General features: G+C 49.5%; 1 protein-coding gene across 2 annotated transcripts in view; it reads left to right on the forward strand.

Annotated features, from left to right (window-relative positions):
• hps3 (HPS3 biogenesis of lysosomal organelles complex 2 subunit 1) overlaps nucleotides 1-13,974 on the forward strand; it is a 39,342-nt gene that overhangs the window by 16,400 nt on the left and 8,968 nt on the right. For both annotated transcript variants that reach the window (XM_055943791.1, XM_055943792.1), the window contains 3 exons: nucleotides 4,551-4,659; nucleotides 9,331-9,578; nucleotides 13,789-13,966. In XM_055943791.1, coding sequence (XP_055799766.1) covers nucleotides 4,551-4,659; nucleotides 9,331-9,578; nucleotides 13,789-13,966 — 535 coding nt within the window. The remainder of the gene's footprint in view (nucleotides 1-4,550; nucleotides 4,660-9,330; nucleotides 9,579-13,788; nucleotides 13,967-13,974) is intronic.

A 13,974-nucleotide genomic window follows, 5' to 3' on the forward strand; every position in this document is an offset into this window, starting at 1 on the left:
ACCAGTAGAGACCCCCCCCGCATGACCAGTAGAGACCCCCCCCGCATGACCAGTAGAGACCCCCCCCGCATGACCAGTAGAGACCCCCCCGCATGACCAGTAGAGACCTCCCCCCCGCATGACCAGTAGAGACCTCCCCCCCGCATGACCAGTAGAGACCTCCCCCCCGCATGACCAGTAGAGACCTCCCCCCGCATGACCAGTAGAGACCTCCCCCCCGCATGACCAGTAGAGACCTCCCCCCCGCATGACCAGTAGAGACCTCCCCCCCGCATGACCAGTAGAGACCCCCCCCCCCGCATGACCAGTAGAGACCCCCCCCCCGCATGACCAGTAGAGACCCCCCCCCCCCGCATGACCAGTAGAGACCTCCCCCCCGCATGACCAGTAGAGACCTCCCCCCCGCATGACCAGCAGAGACCCCCCCCCCGCATGACCAGTAGAGACCCCCCCCCCCCGCATGACCAGTAGAGACCCCCCCCCCCGCATGACCAGTAGATACCCCCCCCCGCATGACCAGCAGAGACCTCCCCCCCGCATGACCAGTAGAGACCCCCCCCCGCATGACCAGTAGAGACCCCCCCCCCCGCATGACCAGTAGATACCCCCCCCCCGCATGACCAGTAGAGACCCCCCCCCCGCATGACCAGTAGAGACCCCCCCCCCCGCATGACCAGTAGAGACCCCCCCCCCCGCATGACCAGTAGAGACCCCCCCCCGCATGACCAGTAGACCCCCCCCGCATGACCAGTAGAGACCCCCCGCATGACCAGTAGAGACCCCCCCCGCATGACCAGTAGAGACCCCCCCCGCATGACCAGTAGAGACCCCCCCCGCATGACCAGTAGAGACCCCCCCCCGCATGACCAGTAGAGACCCCCCCCGCATGACCAGTAGAGACCCCCCCCCGCATGACCAGTAGAGACCCCCCCCCCGCATGACCAGTAGAGACCCCCCCCCCGCATGACCAGTAGAGACCCCCCCCCCCGCATGACCAGTAGAGACCCCCCCCCCGCATGACCAGTAGAGACCCCCCCCCCCGCATGACCAGTAGAGACCCCCCCCCCGCATGACCAGTAGAGACCCCCCCCCCGCATGACCAGTAGAGACCCCCCCCCCGCATGACCAGTAGAGACCCCCCCCCCGCATGACCAGTAGAGACCCCCCCCCCGCATGACCAGTAGAGACCCCCCCGCATGACCAGTAGAGACCCCCCCCGCATGACCAGTAGAGACCCCCCCCGCATGACCAGTAGAGACCCCCCCGCATGACCAGTAGAGACCCCCCCCGCATGACCAGTAGAGACCCCCCCCGCATGACCAGTAGAGACCCCCCCCGCATGACCAGTAGAGACCCCCCCCGCATGACCAGTAGAGACCCCCCCCGCATGACCAGTAGAGACCCCCCCCCGCATGACCAGTAGAGACCCCCCCCGCATGACCAGTAGAGACCCCCCCCGCATGACCAGTAGAGACCCCCCCCGCATGACCAGTAGAGACCCCCCCCGCATGACCAGTAGAGACCCCCCCCCGCATGACCAGTAGAGACCTCCCCCCCCGCATGACCAGTAGAGACCTCCCCCCCCGCATGACCAGTAGAGACCTCCCCCCCGCATGACCAGTAGAGACCTCCCCCCCGCATGACCAGTAGAGACCTCCCCCCCGCATGACCAGTAGAGACCTCCCCCCCGCATGACCAGTAGAGACCTCCCCCCCGCATGACCAGTAGAGACCTCCCCCCCGCATGACCAGTAGAGACCTCCCCCCCGCATGACCAGTAGAGACCTCCCCCCCGCATGACCAGTAGAGACCTCCCCCCCGCATGACCAGTAGAGACCCCCCCCGCATGACCAGTAGAGACCCCCCCCGCATGACCAGTAGAGACCCCCCCCGCATGACCAGTAGAGACCCCCCCCCGCATGACCAGTAGAGACCCCCCCCGCATGACCAGTAGAGACCTCCCCGCATGACCAGTAGAGACCCCCCCCGCATGACCAGTAGAGACCCCCCCCGCATGACCAGTAGAGACCCCCCCCGCATGACCAGTAGAGACCCCCCCCGCATGACCAGTAGAGACCCCCCCCCGCATGACCAGTAGAGACCCCCCCCCGCATGACCAGTAGAGACCCCCCCCCCGCATGACCAGTAGAGACCCCCCCCCCCGCATGACCAGTAGAGACCCCCCCCCCGCATGACCAGTAGAGACCCCCCCCCCGCATGACCAGTAGAGACCCCCCCCCGCATGACCAGTAGAGACCCCCCCCCCGCATGACCAGTAGAGACCCCCCCCCGCATGACCAGTAGAGACCCCCCCCCCGCATTACCAGTAGAGACCCCCCCCCCGCATGACCAGTAGAGACCCCCCCCCGCATGACCAGTAGAGACCCCCCCCCGCATGACCAGTAGAGACCCCCCCCCGCATGACCAGTAGAGACCCCCCCCCCGCATGACCAGTAGAGACCCCCCCCCCCGCATGACCAGTAGAGACCCCCCCCCCCCGCATGACCAGTAGAGACCCCCCCCCCCCGCATGACCAGTAGAGACCCCCCCCCCCCGCATGACCAGTAGAGACCCCCCCCCCCCCGCATGACCAGTAGAGACCCCCCCCCCCCGCGACCAGTAGAGACCCCCCCCCCCCCGCATGACCAGTAGAGACCCCCCCCCCCCCGCATGACCAGTAGAGACCCCCCCCCCCGCATGACCAGTAGAGACCCCCCCCCCCCGCATGACCAGTAGAGACCCCCCCCCCCCCCGCATGACCAGTAGAGACCCCCCCCCCCGCATGACCAGTAGAGACCCCCCCCCGCATGACCAGTAGAGACCCCCCCCGCATGACCAGTAGAGACCCCCCCCGCATGACCAGTAGAGACCCCCCCCGCATGACCAGTAGAGACCCCCCCCGCATAACCAGTAGAGACCCCCCCCGCATAACCAGTAGAGACCCCCCCCGCATGACCAGTAGAGACCCCCCCCGCATGACCAGTAGAGACCCCCCCCCCGCATGACCAGTAGAGACCTCCCCCCCGCATGACCAGTAGATACCTCCCCCCCCCGCATGACCAGTAGAGACCTCCCCCCCCGCATGACCAGTAGAGACCTCCCCCCCCGCATGACCAGTAGAGACCTCCCCCCCGCATGACCAGTAGAGACCTCCCCCCCGCATGACCAGTAGAGACCTCCCCCCCGCATGACCAGTAGAGACCTCCCCCCCGCATGACCAGTAGAGACCTCCCCCCCGCATGACCAGTAGAGACCTCCCCCCCGCATGACCAGTAGAGACCTCCCCCCCGCATGACCAGTAGAGACCTCCCCCCCGCATGACCAGTAGAGACCCCCCCCCGCATGACCAGTAGACCCCCCCCGCATGACCAGTAGAGACCCCCCCGCATGACCAGTAGAGACCCCCCCGCATGACCAGTAGAGACCCCCCCCCGCATGACCAGTAGAGACCCCCCCCGCATGACCAGTAGAGACCTCCCCCGCAAGACCAGTAGAGACCCCCCCCGCATGACCGGTAGAGACCCCCGCCCGCATGACCGGTAGAGACCCCCCCCGCATGACCGGTAGAGACCCCTCCCCGCATGACCGGTAGAGACCCCCCCCCCCCCCCCGCATGACCAGTAGAGACCCCCCCGCATGACCAGTAGAGACTCCCCCCGCATGACCAGTAGAGACTCCCCCCCCCCCCCCCCGCATGACCAGTAGAATCAGGAAGTGAGACCAGTAGAATCAGGAAGTGAGACCAGTAGAATCAGGAAGTGAGACCATGCATTCAGAGACGAGAAGGTTGGAAACGTGCAGAAAATACCATTCCTCCACCAAGCTGACCTTTTTTTTATCCAAATCTCACACACAGGGGCTTTGTCATCACATGAGACTGCTTGACACGGCAGCGTGTTTCACTGAGCTAAGAGCATCAGGTCTGTTATTAGCTGCTACAGGCTGTACTGGACAGGGAGCCGATAGAACACACACACACACAGTGTTCAGCACACGGGTCAGTAGGCCTTGTGTGTTTTAACATGTGGAGTCATAGAAGAAAAGCATGCCAGGTGTCTGATTCACATTAACGCCCAAAACCCGTGCCCTCAATAACATCCTCTGTTGATTGGTTTGCGTTGGTAGGTAGTCGGACTAATCTCTAGGGAGAAGTGCTACTAATGACTTTACTAATAGCTGCTTTATTTAGGAATTGTTTTGCTGACTATGTTATGTGGTTGTCTCACCTAGCTCCCTTCACTAACTGTAAGTCACTCTGGATAAGAGCGTCTGCTAAATGACTAACATGTAAACTGGAACTAAAACTAAATGTGTGGTGGTCTTTGAGCTCATAGGTTTGTGTCATTCATGTGAACTGCAATTGAGCTACACCCTTTCACATTCTGCATGGTCCAGCCTAGGGGTTACATTTATGAGCTTGATGTTATGGCAGCTGAGCTGTAGTTTCTGACCACCTAGATAGAAGCTGTAATGTCAGCCCATCTGTGGCTGTTTTTTTAATTTTTATATTATAGAGATGAGCTGACTGTACTTCCTGCTTCTCTGACCCAGTAACAGGAAGTCACCCTTCACCAAGCCCCAGAATCCCAGTGAGATGGGTCACGGCTGGAACCTGTACGTGGTCAACACCGTCCCCCCGCTCCAGCTCTACAACGAGATGGTAACGCACCATGACAACATGTCAACAATAGCCTTAATGTTATGACACCTTACCTCCATTTTACCATTATTTTTTTATTTGGCCTTTATTTGGTTGTGTTTAACCTTGCATTCACAATCATTTATACTGTTTAAACTGGCATTCACAATCATTTATACTGTTTAAACTGGCATTCACAATCATTTATACTGTTTAACCTGGCATTCACAATCATTTATACTGTTTAACCTGGCATTCACAATCATTTATACTGTTTGACCTGGCATTCAACAATCATTTATACTGTTTAACCTGGCATTCAACAATCATTTATACTGTTTAACCTGGCATTCACAATCATTTATACTGTTTAACCTGGCATTCAACAATCATTTATACTGTTTAACCTGGCATTCATCAATCATTTATACTGTTTAACCTGGCATTCACAATCATTTATACTGTTTAACCTGGCATTCACAATCATTTATACTGTTTAACCTGGCATTCACAATCATTTCTACTGTTTAACCTGGCATTCACAATCATTTCTACTGTTTAACCTGGCATTCAACAATCATTTATACTGTTTAACCTGGCATTCAACAATCATTTATACTGTTTAACCTGGCATTCACAATCATTTATACTGTTTAACCTGGCATTCAACAATCATTTATACTGTTTAACCTGGCATTCATCAATCATTTATACTGTTTAACCTGGCATTCATCAATCATTTATACTGTTTAACCTGGCATTCATCAATCATTTATACTGTTTAACCTGGCATTCACAATCATTTATACTGTTTAACCTGGCATTCACAATCATTTATACTGTTTAACCTGGCATTCACAATCATTTATACTGTTTAACCTGGCATTCACAATCATTTATACTGTTTAACCTGGCATTCAACAATCATTTATACTGTTTAACCTGGCATTCATCAATCATTTATACTGTTTAACCTGGCATTCACAATCATTTATACTGTTTAACCTGGCATTCACAATCATTTATACTGTTTAACCTGGCATTCATCAATCATTTATACTGTTTAACCTGGCATTCAACAATCATTTATACTGTTTAACCTGGCATTCACAATCATTTATACTGTTTAACCTGGCATTCAACAATCATTTATACTGTTTAACCTGGCATTCAACAATCATTTATACTGTTTAACCTGGCATTCACAATCATTTATACTGTTTAACCTGGCATTCAACAATCATTTATACTGTTTAACCTGGCATTCACAATCATTTATACTGTTTAACCTGGCATTCACAATCATTTATACTGTTTAACCTGGCATTCACAATCATTTATACTGTTTAACCTGGCATTCAACAATCATTTATACTGTTTAACCTGGCATTCATCAATCATTTATACTGTTTAACCTGGCATTCACAATCATTTATACTGTTTAACCTGGCATTCACAATCATTTATACTGTTTAACCTGGCATTCATCAATCATTTATACTGTTTAACCTGGCATTCAACAATCATTTATACTGTTTAACCTGGCATTCACAATCATTTATACTGTTTAACCTGGCATTCAACAATCATTTATACTGTTTAACCTGGCATTCAACAATCATTTATACTGTTTAACCTGGCATTCACAATCATTTATACTGTTTAACCTGGCATTCAACAATCATTTATACTGTTTAACCTGGCATTCATCAATCATTTATACTGTTTAACCTGGCATTCATCAATCATTTATACTGTTTAACCTGGCATTCATCAATCATTTATACTGTTTAACCTGGCATTCACAATCATTTATACTGTTTAACCTGGCATTCACAATCATTTATACTGTTTAACCTGGCATTCACAATCATTTATACTGTTTAACCTGGCATTCACAATCATTTATACTGTTTAACCTGGCATTCAACAATCATTTATACTGTTTAACCTGGCATTCATCAATCATTTATACTGTTTAACCTGGCATTCACAATCATTTATACTGTTTAACCTGGCATTCACAATCATTTATACTGTTTAACCTGGCATTCATCAATCATTTATACTGTTTAACCTGGCATTCAACAATCATTTATACTGTTTAACCTGGCATTCACAATCATTTATACTGTTTAACCTGGCATTCAACAATCATTTATACTGTTTAACCTGGCATTCAACAATCATTTATACTGTTTAACCTGGCATTCAACAATCATTTATACTGTTTAACCTGGCATTCAACAATCATTTATACTGTTTAACCTGGCATTCACAATCATTTATACTGTTTAACCTGGCATTCAACAATCATTTATACTGTTTAACCTGGCATTCATCAATCATTTATACTGTTTAACCTGGCATTCACAATCATTTATACTGTTTAACCTGGCATTCACAATCATTTATACTGTTTAACCTGGCATTCACAATCATTTATACTGTTTAACCTGGCATTCACAATCATTTATACTGTTTAACCTGGCATTCAACAATCATTTATACTGTTTAACCTGGCATTCAACAATCATTTATACTGTTTAACCTGGCATTCACAATCATTTATACTATTTAACCTGGCATTCAACAATCATTTATACTGTTTAACCTGGCATTCATCAATCATTTATACTGTTTAACCTGGCATTCATCAATCATTTATACTGTTTAACCTGGCATTCATCAATCATTTATACTGTTTAACCTGGCATTCACAATCATTTATACTGTTTAACCTGGCATTCATCAATCATTTATACTGTTTAACCTGGCATTCATCAATCATTTATACTGTTTAACCTGGCATTCATCAATCATTTATACTGTTTAACCTGGCATTCATCAATCATTTATACTGTTTAACCTGGCATTCACAATCATTTATACTGTTTAACCTGGCATTCACAATCATTTATACTGTTTAACCTGGCATTCACAATCATTTATACTGTTTAACCTGGCATTCATCAATCATTTATACTGTTTAACCTGGCATTCAACAATCATTTATACTGTTTAACCTGGCATTCATCAATCATTTATACTGTTTAACCTGGCATTCATCAATCATTTATACTGTTTAACCTGGCATTCACAATCATTTCTACTGTTTAACCTGGCATTCAACAATCATTTCTACTGTTTAACCTGGCATTCAACAATCATTTATACTGTTTAACCTGGCATTCACAATCATTTATACTGTTTAACCTGGCATTCACAATCATTTATACTGTTTAACCTGGCATTCACAATCATTTATACTGTTTAACCTGGCATTCACAATCATTTATACTGTTTAACCTGGCATTCATCAATCATTTATACTGTTTAACCTGGCATTCATCAATCATTTATACTGTTTAACCTGGCATTCATCAATCATTTATACTGTTTAACCTGGCATTCACAATCATTTCTACTGTTTAACCTGGCATTCAACAATCATTTATACTGTTTAACCTGGCATTCACAATAATTTATACTGTTTAACCTGGCATTCACAATCATTTCTACTGTTTAACCTGGCATTCAACAATCATTTATACTGTTTAACCTGGCATTCAACAATCATTTATACTGTTTAACCTGGCATTCACAATCATTTATACTGTTTAACCTGGCATTCACAATCATTTATACTGTTTAACCTGGCATTCACAATCATTTCTACTGTTTAACCTGGCATTCACAATCATTTCTACTGTTTAACCTGGCATTCATCAATCATTTATACTGTTTAACCTGGCATTCAACAATCATTTCTACTGTTTAACCTGGCATTCACAATCATTTCTACTGTTTAACCTGGCATTCACAATCATTTCTACTGTTTAACCTGGCATTCACAATCATTTCTACTGTTTAACCTGGCATTCACAATCATTTATACTGTTTAACCTGGCATTCACAATCATTTCTACTGTTTAACCTGGCATTCACAATCATTTATACTGTTTAACCTGGCATTCACAATCATTTATACTGTTTAACCTGGCATTCAACAATCATTTATACTGTTTAACCTGGCATTCAACAATCATTTATACTGTTTAACCTGGCATTCATCAATCATTTATACTGTTTAACCTGGCATTCATCAATCATTTATACTGTTTAACCTGGCATTCATCAATCATTTATACTGTTTAACCTGGCATTCATCAATCATTTATACTGTTTAACCTGGCATTCAACAATCATTTATACTGTTTAACCTGGCATTCACAATCATTTATACTGTTTAACCTGGCATTCATCAATCATTTCTACTGTTTAACCTGGCATTCACAATCATTTATACTGTTTAACCTGGCATTCACAATCATTTATACTGTTTAACCTGGCATTCATCAATCATTTCTACTGTTTAACCTGGCATTCACAATCATTTATACTGTTTAACCTGGCATTCATCAATCATTTATACTGTTTAACCTGGCATTCACAATCATTTATACTGTTTAACCTGGCATTCAACAATCATTTATACTGTTTAACCTGGCATTCAACAATCATTTATACTGTTTAACCTGGCATTCAACAATCATTTCTACTGTTTAACCTGACATTCACAATCATTTATACTGTTTAACCTGGCATTCACAATCATTTCTACTGTTTAACCTGGCATTCACAATCATTTCTACTGTTTAACCTGGCATTCACAATCAACCATTTCTCAAGGTGGAGTACAGCAAGACGTATGAGGAGACCAACCCTCTGTCTCAGAGCTGTCTGCACCTGCTAAGTGAAGCCCACCTCCTCCTGAGAGCCACGCTCCTGGACCCCCGGGTTGGAAACCCTGTAGAACGGCCTCAGACCACTGGTGAGAACCTGGCCCTGGGATATAGTACAGCACGCACCGCAGACAGACAGGAGCTGCAGCAGGCCTTCCAGGAGAGCTGCGCCCAGTTAGGAGACTGCTTCAGCAGGTCAGTGGGGTCGGATCACATTAACATCAAGGTGTTGGTGGATTGGTTGGTGTGTTGGTGGACTGGTTGGTGTGTTGGTGGACTGGTTGGTGTGTTGGTGGACTGGTTGGTGTGTTGGTGGACTGGTTGGTGTGTTGGTGGACTGGTTGGTGTGTTGGTGGACTGGTTGGTGTGTTGGTGGACTGGTTGATGTGTTGGTGGACTGGTTGATGGGTTGGTGGACTGGTTGGTGGACTGGTTGGTGGTGTGTTGGTGGACTGGTTGATGGTGTGTTGGTGGACTGGTTGGTGGTGTGTTGGTGGACTGGTTGGTGGTGTGTTGGTGGACTGGTTGGTGGTGTGTTGGTGGATTGGTTGGTGGTGTGTTGGTGGACTGGTTGATGTGTTGGTGGACTGGTTGACGGACTGGTTGGTGTGTTGGTGGACTGGTTGACGTGTTGGTGGACTGGTTGATGTGTTGGTGGACTGGTTGGTGGACTGGTTGATGTGTTGGTGGACTGGTTGATGGACTGGTTGGTGGACTGGTTGATGTGTTGGTGGACTGGTTGGTGTGTTGGTGGACTGGTTGATGTGTTGGTGGACTGGTTGATGGACTGGTTGGTGTGTTGGTGGACTGGTTGGTGTGTTGGTGGACTGGTTGATGGTGTGTTGGTGGACTGGTTGATGGTGTGTTGGTGGACTGGTTGATGGTGTGTTGGTGGACTGGTTGATGGTGTGTTGGTGGACTGGTTGATGGTGTGTTGGTGGACTGGTTGATGGTGTGTTGGTGGACTGGTTGATGGTGTGTTGGTGGACTGGTTGATGGTGTGTTGGTGGACTGGTTGGTGGTGTGTTGGTGGACTGGTTGGTGGTGTGTTGGTGGACTGGTTGGTGGTGTGTTGGTGGACTGGTTGGTGGTGTGTTGGTGGACTGGTTGGTGGTGTGTTGGTGGACTGGTTGGTGGTGTGTTGGTGGACTGGTTGGTGGTGTGTTGGTGGACTGGTTGGTGGTGTGTTGGTGGACTGGTTGGTGGTGTGTTGGTGGACTGGTTGGTGGTGTGTTGGTGGACTGGTTGATGTGTTGGTGGACTGGTTGGTGGACTCGTTGATGGACTGGTTGGTGGACTGGTTGATGTGTTGGTGGACTGGTTGGTGTGTTGGTGGACTGGTTGGTGTGTTGGTGGACTGGTTGGTGTGTTGGTGGACTGGTTGGTGTGTTGGTGGACTGGTTGGTGTGTTGGTGGACTGGTTGGTGTGTTGGTGGACTGGTTGGTGTGTTGGTGGACTGGTTGATGTGTTGGTGGACTGGTTGATGTGTTGGTGGACTGGTTGATGTGTTGGTGGACTGGTTGGTGTGTTGGTGGACTGGTTGGTGGACTGGTTGGTGTGTTGGTGGACTGGTTGATGTGTTGGTGGACTGGTTGATGTGTTGGTGGACTGGTTGATGTGTTGGTGGACTGGTTGATGTGTTGGTGGACTGGTTGGTGTGTTGGTGGACTGGTTAGTGTGTTGGTGGACTTGTTGGTGGACTGGTTGGTGGACTGGTTGATGTGTTGGTGGACTGGTTGATGTGTTGGTGGACTGGTTGGTGGACTGGTTGGTGTGTTGGTGGACTGGTTGGTGGACTGGTTGATGTGTTGGTGGACTGGTTGATGTGTTGGTGGACTGGTTGGTGTGTTGGTGGACTGGTTGGTGTGTTGGTGGACTGGTTGGTGTGTTGGTGGACTGGTTGATGTGTTGGTGGACTGGTTGATGTGTTGGTGGACTGGTTGATGTGTTGGTGGACTGGTTGGTGTGTTGGTGGACTGGTTGATGTATTGGTGGACTGGTTGGTGTGTTGGTGGACTGGTTGGTGTGTTGGTGGACTGGTTGGTGTGTTGGTGGACTGGTTGATGTGTTGGTGGACTGGTTGGTGTGTTGGTGGACTGGTTGATGTGTTGGTGGACTGGTTGGTGTGTTGGTGGACTGGTTGATGTGTTGGTGGACTGGTTGGTGTGTTGGTGGACTGGTTGGTGTGTTGGTGGACTGGTTGATGTATTGGTGGACTGGTTGGTGTGTTGGTGGACTGGTTGATGTATTGGTGGACTGGTTGGTGTGTTGGTGGACTGGTTGGTGTGTTGGTGGACTGGTTGGTGTGTTGGTGGACTGGTTGATGTATTGGTGGACTGGTTGGTGTGTTGGTGGACTGGTTGGTGTGTTGGTGGACTGGTTGATGTATTGGTGGACTGGTTGGTGTGTTGGTGGACTGGTTGGTGTGTTGGTGGACTGGTTGGTGTGTTGGTGGACTGGTTGATGTATTGGTGGACTGGTTGGTGTGTTGGTGGACTGGTTGGTGTGTTGGTGGACTGGTTGATGTATTGGTGGACTGGTTGGTGTGTTGGTGGACTGGTTGGTGGACTGGTTGGTGTGTTGGTGGACTGGTTGATGTATTGGTGGACTGGTTGGTGTGTTGGTGGACTGGTTGATGTGTTGGTGGACTGGTTGGTGTGTTGGTGGACTGGTTGATGTATTGGTGGACTGGTTGGTGTGTTGGTGGACTGGTTGGTGTGTTGGTGGACTGGTTGGTGTGTTGGTGGACTGGTTGATGTATTGGTGGACTGGTTGGTGTGTTGGTGGACTGGTTGGTGTGTTGGTGGACTGGTTGGTGTGTTGGTGGACTGGTTGATGTATTGGTGGACTGGTTGGTGTGTTGGTGGACTGGTTGGTGTGTTGGTGGACTGGTTGATGTATTGGTGGACTGGTTGGTGTGTTGGTGGACTGGTTGGTGGACTGGTTGGTGTGTTGGTGGACTGGTTGATGTATTGGTGGACTGGTTGGTGTGTTGGTGGACTGGTTGATGTATTGGTGGACTGGTTGGTGTGTTGGTGGACTGGTTGGTGTGTTGGTGGACTGGTTGATGTATTGGTGGACTGGTTGGTGTGTTGGTGGACTGATTGATGTGTTGGTGGACTGGTTGGTGTGTTGGTGGACTGGTTGATGTGTTGGTGGACTGGTTGGTGTGTTGGTGGACTGGTTGATGTGTTGGTGGACTGGTTGATGTATTGGTGGACTGGTTGGTGTGTTGGTGGACTGGTTGGTGTGTTGGTGGACTGGTTGGTGTGTTGGTGGACTGGTTGGTGTATTGGTGGACTGGTTGGTGTGTTGGTGGACTGGTTGGTGTGTTGGTGGACTGGTTGGTGTGTTGGTGGACTGGTTGGTGTGTTGGTGGACTGGTTGGTGTGTTGGTGGACTGGTTGATGTATTGGTGGACTGGTTGGTGTGTTGGTGGACTGATTGATGTGTTGGTGGACTGGTTGGTGTGTTGGTGGACTGGTTGATGTGTTGGTGGACTGGTTGGTGTGTTGGTGGACTGGTTGATGTGTTGGTGGACTGGTTGATGTATTGGTGGACTGGTTGGTGTGTTGGTGGACTGGTTGGTGTGTTGGTGGACTGGTTGATGTGTTGGTGGACTGGTTGATGTGTTGGTGGACTGGTTGGTGTGTTGGTGGACTGGTTGATGTATTGGTGGACTGGTTGGTGTGTTGGTGGACTGGTTGGTGGACTGGTTGGTGTGTTGGTGGACTGGTTGGTGTGTTGGTGGACTGGTTGGTGTGTTGGTGGACTGGTTGGTGTGTTGGTGGACTGGTTGGTGTGTTGGTGGACTGGTTGGTGTGTTGGTGGACTGGTTGATGTATTGGTGGACTGGTTGGTGTGTTGGTGGACTGGTTGGTGTGTTGGTGGACTGGTTGGTGGACTGGTTGGTGTGTTGGTGGACTGGTTGGTGTGTTGGTGGACTGGTTGGTGTGTTGGTGGACTGGTTGGTGTGTTGGTGGACTGGTTGGTGTGTTGGTGGACTGGTTGGTGTGTTGGTGGACTGGTTGGTGTGTTGGTGGACTGGTTGGTGTGTTGGTGGACTGGTTGGTGTGTTGGTGGACTGGTTGGTGTGTTGGTGGACTGGTTGGTGTGTTGGTGGACTGGTTGATGTATTGGTGGACTGGTTGGTGTGTTGGTGGACTGGTTGGTGTGTTGGTGGACTGGTTGGTGTGTTGGTGGACTGGTTGGTGTGTTGGTGGACTGGTTGATGTATTGGTGGACTGGTTGGTGTGTTGGTGGACTGGTTGGTGTGTTGGTGGACTGGTTGATGTGTTGGTGGACTGGTTGGTGTGTTGGTGGACTGGTTGGTGTGTTGGTGGACTGATTTGTTAGTTGTTTTACTGAATGTAAAGTGCGACCATCCCTTCCACTGACGTGTAGGTTTGACAAGCGGGACTGCCACCTGGCCCTGCCCTACTATAAGATGTCAGGCCTGTCTCTGACAGAGGTGATCTCCAGGAACAGGGGTCTGTCTAACAGTCTCTGTGGCTACGGGAAGGGCTTCCTCTTCTTCCTCAAACACTCCCTCTATGAGGAGACCCTGGAGCTGCTCACTGAGGTAACTTT

The sequence above is a fragment of the Salvelinus fontinalis genome, chromosome 14 (genome assembly GCF_029448725.1).
Source record: "Salvelinus fontinalis isolate EN_2023a chromosome 14, ASM2944872v1, whole genome shotgun sequence".
In the NCBI taxonomy this organism is placed as follows: Eukaryota; Metazoa; Chordata; class Actinopteri; order Salmoniformes; family Salmonidae; genus Salvelinus; species Salvelinus fontinalis.